Source organism: Atta cephalotes, assembly GCF_000143395.1.
Source record: "Atta cephalotes unplaced genomic scaffold scaffold00027, whole genome shotgun sequence".
Taxonomy (NCBI): Eukaryota; Metazoa; Arthropoda; class Insecta; order Hymenoptera; family Formicidae; genus Atta; species Atta cephalotes.
This window is the reverse complement of record NW_012130091.1, coordinates 3,002,441-3,010,893: the sequence shown is the minus strand read 5'-3', so window position 1 is coordinate 3,010,893 and position 8,453 is coordinate 3,002,441. Positions and strand designations below refer to the sequence as shown.

General features: G+C 40.0%; 1 protein-coding gene across 1 annotated transcript in view; it reads left to right on the top strand.

The window, feature by feature from the left end:
- The window catches only part of LOC105620538, a 39,674-nt gene that overhangs the window by 26,112 nt on the left and 5,109 nt on the right, over nt 1–8,453 (top strand). Inside the window, exons 18-19 of the mRNA XM_012202029.1 lie at nt 3,594–3,766; nt 5,437–5,644. Of these exons, the coding sequence (XP_012057419.1) occupies nt 3,594–3,766; nt 5,437–5,644 (381 nt within the window). The remainder of the gene's footprint in view (nt 1–3,593; nt 3,767–5,436; nt 5,645–8,453) is intronic.

Here is an 8,453-nt window from a genome sequence, read left to right as displayed (position 1 = left end):
GAGAGAGAGAGAGAGAGCAGTCAGGAACCAAGTAGAGGCAGAGGTAGTGGCGTAAAAGCGTAGTCGTGTCGCACGTACGCTCGTCTGACGGCGACGTGCTTGGCATCGCAACTCGCGCGGAGAGCGAACACCGGCGAACCTAGCTAACCCCCGCTCGGTGGAGTTCCACCCCCCGAGAGTCATCCCCCTTCGATCCTCCCGGCACATTCAGCCCCACGCGGAAGCCCTCCGTGGAAGCTGCCGCCGCCGCATCCCCGCAACATCCTCCTCCTCGCCCTCCCTAGCCTCATTGCGAAGACCAAACACATGCTCCCTATCTATCATCAAGATGTATTAGCGTCCAACATTTGCCGGGTGAACTCGTCGCTCTGCTGCATTATGCACGAGACGTGTAGCTCGCGCCAATCCACGCCGGTCCGAACGCGAGAACCACACACTCTTGTTTTACCTTTCTTGTTTTTTCTTTCTTTTTTATTTTCTTTTTTTCGTTTACCTCTCTCATGCTTTTACCGTCGTCAAAGTCCCTGATAGCGAGGGAGTTTGATGCGGTCGTAAGACTCGTGATGTTGTATGTCCAGTCACTACGAGGGTTACACGGTCTCTCAACGAGAATTCGTGCAGGACACGAGTAGCCGCGAAAAGAATCGGAATACACAAATCGGCGATGTAGTAGTGTATACGTACGCGGGTGTATGAGAGAGGTGAACAACACTGTCAACAAGCTGATTACGTATCGCGGATGATTGGCCGCCGCGCACGTGAAGAGTTCGCGATTGACATGCAGGCCGCAGCTCCGAAAAGCGCAACGGCGCGAACAAACGCAGACTGACACGCGCGAAACAGAATTGAACATTCCGTTATGTATTATGCATTGCTAAGCAGGGCACAATTGGGTCTACGCGTCCATCCTGCGGGGCACGTACATTCGCAATGGTGTGGGCCGAACATACGACGCGATTCGATGAAGCACGTCACCCACTGATTATGTTATTGCGTAATATCGGACAAGCGTATGTTTGCTTCATTCGACAAAATTAATTTTACGCGATAATTTTATGTCATCCAGTGTAAATAATTGATAAAATTAATCTTGAGAGAATTGTTTATTTTACATACGTAATAATATCACAAGTAAAACGTACAACTATACACATAATAATATTTTAGCGTAAAATATATATTTATTATGAAGGCGGTGGTTGATGAAATTTTTAAAAATAAAATTTGCCTACTTCTTCTCTTATCACAACTTCTCTTATCCATCCCCGCAAGATTCGGTCTTACGTTCCGTGTCGCGAAAGAAGCCGCGCAGAGATCTTGGCACAATTAGAATACCGGCAGTGTATCTCTGTTCCAGTTAGTACCGCGGAATTACGAGACGTAAAAAGCTAATTCTCTACTTTTACGGGGTACGTGCGCGGTGGTATGGAGGGCGGCCTCATAGGCATGCAAGTCCCGAACGCACAGCGGCCGCTCTGTATACCGAATTCGAATCAATTGATTGGCTGTTGATTGGAAATTGAATTAGATCGGAATGTGCGTGTCTGCTGCGAGCCGCGTGGGGTAGAGACGAGGAGGGTACAGGACGAGCGAGGGTATAGTCGAGCGGTGGCAGGGGCTGGTTATGCGTCGTTGATACTGATGGTGGTGGCGGTGAAGAGAAGCGTAGCAGGGTGGTTACGAAAAGAGGGGTAGAAGCGGGGAACGGTCGCTTCTGCCTTTGCTATGTGCCCGGAATATCAATGACAGCCACTTTTCGCCGGACACCGGGGCAAATCCACGCCGCACACTTTGCAATACCGACCGCGTCGACGGGGACTGCGTTCTCCTTTTCATCGCGCGATTTGCCCCCCTTGACGGCACAAACAAAACCAGCTAACTGCCAGCGGCTTGCGCCGAATGCCGTGCAGTTTCTGAAAAAAATTTTTCCAATATGGAAGAAAAAAAGAGATACTCTGCATTGATCGCGCGAGCAGAGTATAATTTTCGAATGAGTATTTATCAGTAGCAGCATAGCTAAGTACAAGGGTTGTAGAAACACGATGCAGTAACCACGTCACGTTGTCACATCCCCGTCGTCCTACCGCGGGACGCTACCGACGAGGACCGCATAAATAAACCCGGGTTTACGACGGCGACACAGGGCGTAAGAGAACGAAAACTAGAGCCCGTTCCATTTCTCTCGCTCATCGCGATGACGAGCAGGAGACCTCGAAGGGAGGCTCGTAAAATTCACCCTTGCGGTCATCTCGTGCGTCTTATATCCTCTACCTCTCATTTCTTCTGTTCTTTAAAAGTAATTTCCTTCTCCTCGAAGGAACTACCAATGTTCACTATATCTTGGTTTGGTCGAGCTTACATCGATCGAGCACAAAAATTAATAATAATTAACTACGTATTAATGTAAATACACAACAAATAAGAGTTTTAATGTTACTTTTACGAAGCTGAATCTTAGATACTTTTAAAATAATTTCTAGGTGAATTTATTACCTAAGTAGCTATTTGAAATGATTTTTGCGCGCCGAAATGATTTTTCGAATTTACAAACGTAATTAAGGAGGGATTTTCGCATTTGATGAAATATAAGACAAGTTTATAATATACATGTAATACAAATGTTAATAATATCTAGAAAAAATTTCATTGACTTTTACTATTTTTGAAGATATTTAATTTTAAATTTATAGAATTTTACATTACAGTTAGAGGTATAATCTTATTCTGTAGTTATTCTCTTTTAAATTGAAATACTTGCGTATAAGGCAGCAATTTAAAATTATAATTATAAAGTAAACACTTAAGTTTTTTTTCTCGTAAAGTTTTCTTTAAACTGACCGTACAGTTTACAAGAAATTTATATTCTTCAATGAAAAAAGCTAGAATATATGTCAAATGGACGATGCATATACATCAAATGAGCATCTTACAATCTTTTATTTTATTTTGTCATTTTGAAAATATTTAGTAACATATAAAATTAACATAACAATTATGTATAATATAATGGCATAAGATATTATTAGTAATCTTTTTATTCCATTTTTTAATTGTTTACGTATTATTATTATTATTATGAATAAAGTGTCTATTGACTAGGAAGTAGCGCGAAAACTTCCTTAATTCCTACTATAGTAATATCACAAATTAATAAGCAATTTAATAATTTGGTGCTCCATCTGGCAGAAATTAATATTTCTTATAAGCTTCGGATAGAAATAGCGATTCATGATCAATCGTAAATAGACCTTCCAAACCTCTTCCGAAAAATATAATATATTCTCCATTATACATATTTGTCAGGATATTTACTTTATTTCGATAATTGGTTCGCTAGATAGAAAAGTGAAAGACACAGAATGTGATGTTGCATCGATCGATCGACTCGAAACGAAAGTTATCCGGTAGATACGCGATAAAACTCACTTAGATGCCACGTGTATCCGTTCTTAGCCGGATTCTTAGCCTGTGACCACTTTATACATCACCTTCACCCTCGGGCGACCCCTGCGCGTTTGCCCTTGCACCGCGGGTAATTCGTTTGAGTTAGGCAAGCGAGCCAGCTACTAAAAATGTATATTTTATGTTCGCAGACCGAGCTGGCTGTTCTGAAGGACCGCAAGGCGGCAATGGCTACACTGAACGCCTCCGCACATCTACTGACATCACCACGCACTGATCTCGGTGCCTCTGCGCCGTTAATTTGTACAGCTCTCAAGGATGGTGTGGCGGATCTTTACAGGATATGGGACGAGACGTTCCAAAAGTGAGTAATTGCTTTTCTTAGTTAATTAATTCTTGAAAATCAAGAAAAATGTAACTGCTGCAAAGAAAATGTTCGAAGCCACAAATTAATATTTTTCACTATTCATTATTTCGTTGTTTTTAATTGTTTTACGAATATAAATTAGAAAGTATGCGCCCTTCGCGAATGTATCGATAATCAACAGATTTTAGGAAAATCGTGCAGTAACGAACAAGAAAACGGTTTAGGTTTCTTGATTAATTTGTAGAATATCCTTACTCTGCGAAGTTCAACGGTACATCACGTACAGAATAGTTGGTACTGGATCACATCGACTGGCCGTTTGCTGGCCGACGTGTGACGTTAGGCAAATATTTTGAGAGGTAATGAAGCCACTAAAGCAAACAGCGGAAACCGAGAGCGGCATAGGTACCGCCAGTAAGGGTTTCTCTCCTCGTTGGGATTTTGACCCGTGTCGTGGGATTACTAGCTTTAACGGAGATCGCGTTTAATCACGGACCTTTTCCGAGTGACAGTTCTAACAGAATAGCAATCGATCGAGATTCGGAAGGGACAGCGTGATGTAATATCTTCTTGCATTTTTCTATCACAACGATTATTGTTATTTTATCGTAAATAATGTAAAATATAAAAGAAAAAACATGAATCTTATTTATTAATTTATAGAATAAAAAAATAATCTATTTTATTTTATAAACTAATTTCTCTCTCACACACACAATTAAAATTTATTCAATATCGAAATTAAATTACTTATAAGAAATTTTTTTATTTCATTTTGTTAAAGAAGTTCATAATTTTAGAAAATTATGTGAACTGTAATTTTTGCCATAATATTTTCCTTCAGATGAGCAACGACGAATAGTTAGCACGATCATTACAACCCTCTTTTAATTTCCATATGAGCATTCGATTTCCCCCTTTGATAGGGGTTTAGGCCATTCAAAAAGGGGTTTACCACTGACCCATTGGGATTTACAGAGGTCAATCCTATCCCTTCGTTTGGTACGAAGAGACACTTCTATTCTTAATAGATGATTTCCACAAAGAACGATTGTTGAACCTTTTGAATTATTTGCGTAATTAATTGCGGCAGTTCATTAAAAAAAAAAAAGTTATCAAAAATGTGTCAAATATGCAAGTCTTATAAATATACCAACTCTTTCTGATGGGGGATACGCCAATGCGAAAAAGGGACACACAGATCAACCTACTTCGATTCATTCGTATGTTCGCTAGGGACGTTCACAGATTGACCTGGAATAAAGTGTTTTTATTTGCCGATAGTGCCGGAGGGAGGGCCTACTAATAATTCGACGTCTTAATGTTTGCGCAACGGCTTTACCCTCTTTTCGTTTTTTATTGTATTGACTCACATGATTTTTCTGCCCAAATTTGCTTCGCGTTCTTTATATTCACCCTTTCGAGAAGTAATGAATAATTTATAGGAAATAAACGAAAATGAAACAGGAAAAACCTCTAATTTAAAGTATAGTTAATACTATTAGTTCATATTATTATTTACATATATATATAACACGATGAAGTTTTATTTGAAAATTATTATCATTGCGCAATTTAGAAAAAAAATTTCTGCGACATAATATAAAATATGTATAGTAAAATGCAATGATTAACATTAACGCATACGTCCGCATTTTTTTTTTCAGAGGCACTCAGCAGCTGTGCGTTTTGCAAGCTATGCAACAGTTCGGTATACGCTTGGCCGAATTACAGTCCGCTCTGCAGAGAGACAAGAACACATTGGAAGTTCTGGATATGGCTTTAGATATGCAAGCGGGTGTCACTTCAGAGGTTGCCTCTTCCGTTTGTCACGTTGCGCGGCTTTTGTCCGAGGAACAAGACATCAATTGTCAGGTATTGTTTTTTTTTTTCGATTAATATTCTTTTCCAAATTTTAATTAATAGTGACAAAATTTACTAAGTAATCTATGTAAATATAATTTACATTTATCTTTACTTAAATTGGATATTTCTTAACTGGACGATTATGATTAGCGAACTATGAAAATCTTCCGAAATCCTATATCAGATATCCCCATCACATCCTTGATTTTCAATCGGTTAGATGGCTGTTAGCAATTATTCAACGCCAGTGGATGGGGTAACGGTTCCCAGAGGTATCACTTGTGTGCATAAAACCATTCCCCCACATAGATTGGCAGAGTCGCGGATCTCGGGGATGTAACTTACCTAAAGGAAAGCGAGATTATAATACGGATTGTATATCCTGTATTTTCGATATACGTCACGCTAAATCGGCTTGCAAATCGCGTTCCTCAGATTGCGTGGTACAGATTTCATCAAAGATACCATATCGACGTTTTCTTCTTATCATATCGATTAGCATAACAAGCACAATTGTGTGTGTGTGTGTGTGTGTGTAGAATATACCATTTCTCTCTTGAATATACCATTTCTCTCTAATGTTTTAGAAATAAGATAATTTTTTATAAAATTTATGTTATATGGGGAGAGGGTTGAAACTTTTGGAAAGTAAACAAGTAAAAATAATTGACTGTTGCGTAGACGAGAGTTGTATATACGTACGCCACATATGGCGCACGTCAAGAGATAAATCTTCGACTAGCCTGAACACGCGGAGGTTACTCGTAGAAGGGAAAGGGGTGGGAAGGGGCATACAGGTCGGAGGGTACGTTTGACAGATGATACTTGTCGATATCGCGTCTCCGTTAAACGCCATCACATCCCCCTATTTCCACCATATCCGTCTCTAATTTGCATATAAAGTAAATCTCTTGGCAAGCCCGTTCTACGTCGGGTTCTTTGCTTTATGGACGTAAGAAAAGTAGTTGAAGGTGCAGCGAGTGGCAGGTCCGCAACCGCGATTTTCGATCGACCCGCTCGTTTAGTCTGTCGGGAAGACATACTGCTCGGATCTTTGGGAATTCGCATACCTATCAGATCTAGCCTGCTCGTGTAAGAAAACATCATCCGAACTTTTATAATTATGTGTAAAATATTGTTAATACTATGAGAACTAAAATTATCACACGAAAATTATCACATGCCGATTAAAGCTGTTAATTACCGTTATTAATTTTTTGCGCAAAAAATAAATGATACGATTCAATATATACACAGTATATATTTGTATGTCGGAAGTATTTTTGAGCACTTATATTCGACTGCTCTCGATGCCGCGTATCGGCGTGTAGGTGCTCCGTAACAATTTCCAATTGTCCCTGTGCTCATTTCGCCTGTCAAGAAGACGTACGACTCGCGACACAATACTCTCACTCCAATAATAGGAGCCTTTCCTTTCGTCTCGTTTCTACTTCTTTCCATGTGTATCGCGTCTATATTTTAACGTATTCAAACTCCCGTCAAGGCGGTATAATCCGAAAAGTTCTTAGTCTTGCCGATCTACAGCACTCGAGGGAATAATTTCATGCACTTGACATTACGATTTTCCTTTTCTCTCTCTCTCTCTCCCTTTCTCTTTCTCTTCTTTCATCTTCCCCTCGCGACAACCATCTCAACCCCTCCGTCCCTTCTTCTCCAGGCATCTCTATTTCGGAGAGCCAAAGAAGAGGAAAGACTACGATAAAGCACTCGACATTACAGTCTCTTTTTTTAGGCAATTTTTTTATTTCCTTGCATTTTTATCTGCAAGACAGTGGTGTGGTGATAAATTATAAAATTTCGAAAATGTTTCATAATTCCATAAAAATTTGAATAGATATATATATTTACGTACGCCACATATACGCGTGCAGTTGAATTATGCAAACTGCAAGATTTTCCGTATCGTTACAAATCTTCGAAATCAAGTCCGTACTAACGGACGCATCCGTTGTTCGCAAAAAGAATCCATAAGTTTTGATAGATAGTAAATAAAATATTAACCGATGTATGTGCGAGACCGCTACTGCGTAGCAAGCAGAAGAAGATAAGTTTCGACGCTGGGATCCAGCGAGTCCGAGTTGCTATCGAGGGTGTTGGCCATCTCAGAGCCAGCGGCTCCCCAGGGAACTCCGATCGTTAATCGCCCGAACGATTCCCTTTCGCGTCACGTACGGGAATGGCCCGTGGAATCAGCGTAAAAATACAAATTTAATATCAACCGTGGATAGAGCAAGGCTTGTCTGGCTCATGGCTTGTATAGCCGGTGCATAGTGTCGCCGAATATTATGTTTTGTTACGATAAACCAGTTTATCAATCGCGCTTTCGATTTTCGCCCGCCAATTACATGTACAATAAACATTTAAAAAAGCACATGCGAATAAGACAGAAGTAGATTACTATTTGAATGTAAATATAATACATTTAGCAAAAATATTTCGCTTCTTGATTTTTGTCTTCTTCTGAGAAGAGTTGCATTTTGTGTTACGCAGATAAACGAGTAGACTCTTTTTATCTCACCTTTTTTTTTCGCGAAATATTTTACGTCTTGTTGCGCATACACACATACTTATATATACATATACACACATATATATGTATATGTATATATTTTTCACGAATGTAACCGGAAATAAGAAGTTCCTCGCAGTTTTCTCTCGCGCGATTGGTCTTTCGGACCAGCGTGGATTCCGTCTTGACTCACTTCGTACCTACTATCCGTTATACGAGAAATAGAGAGAGAGAGAGAGAGAGAGAGAGAGAGAGAGAGAGAGAGAGAGAGAGAAGAGAGAGAGAGAG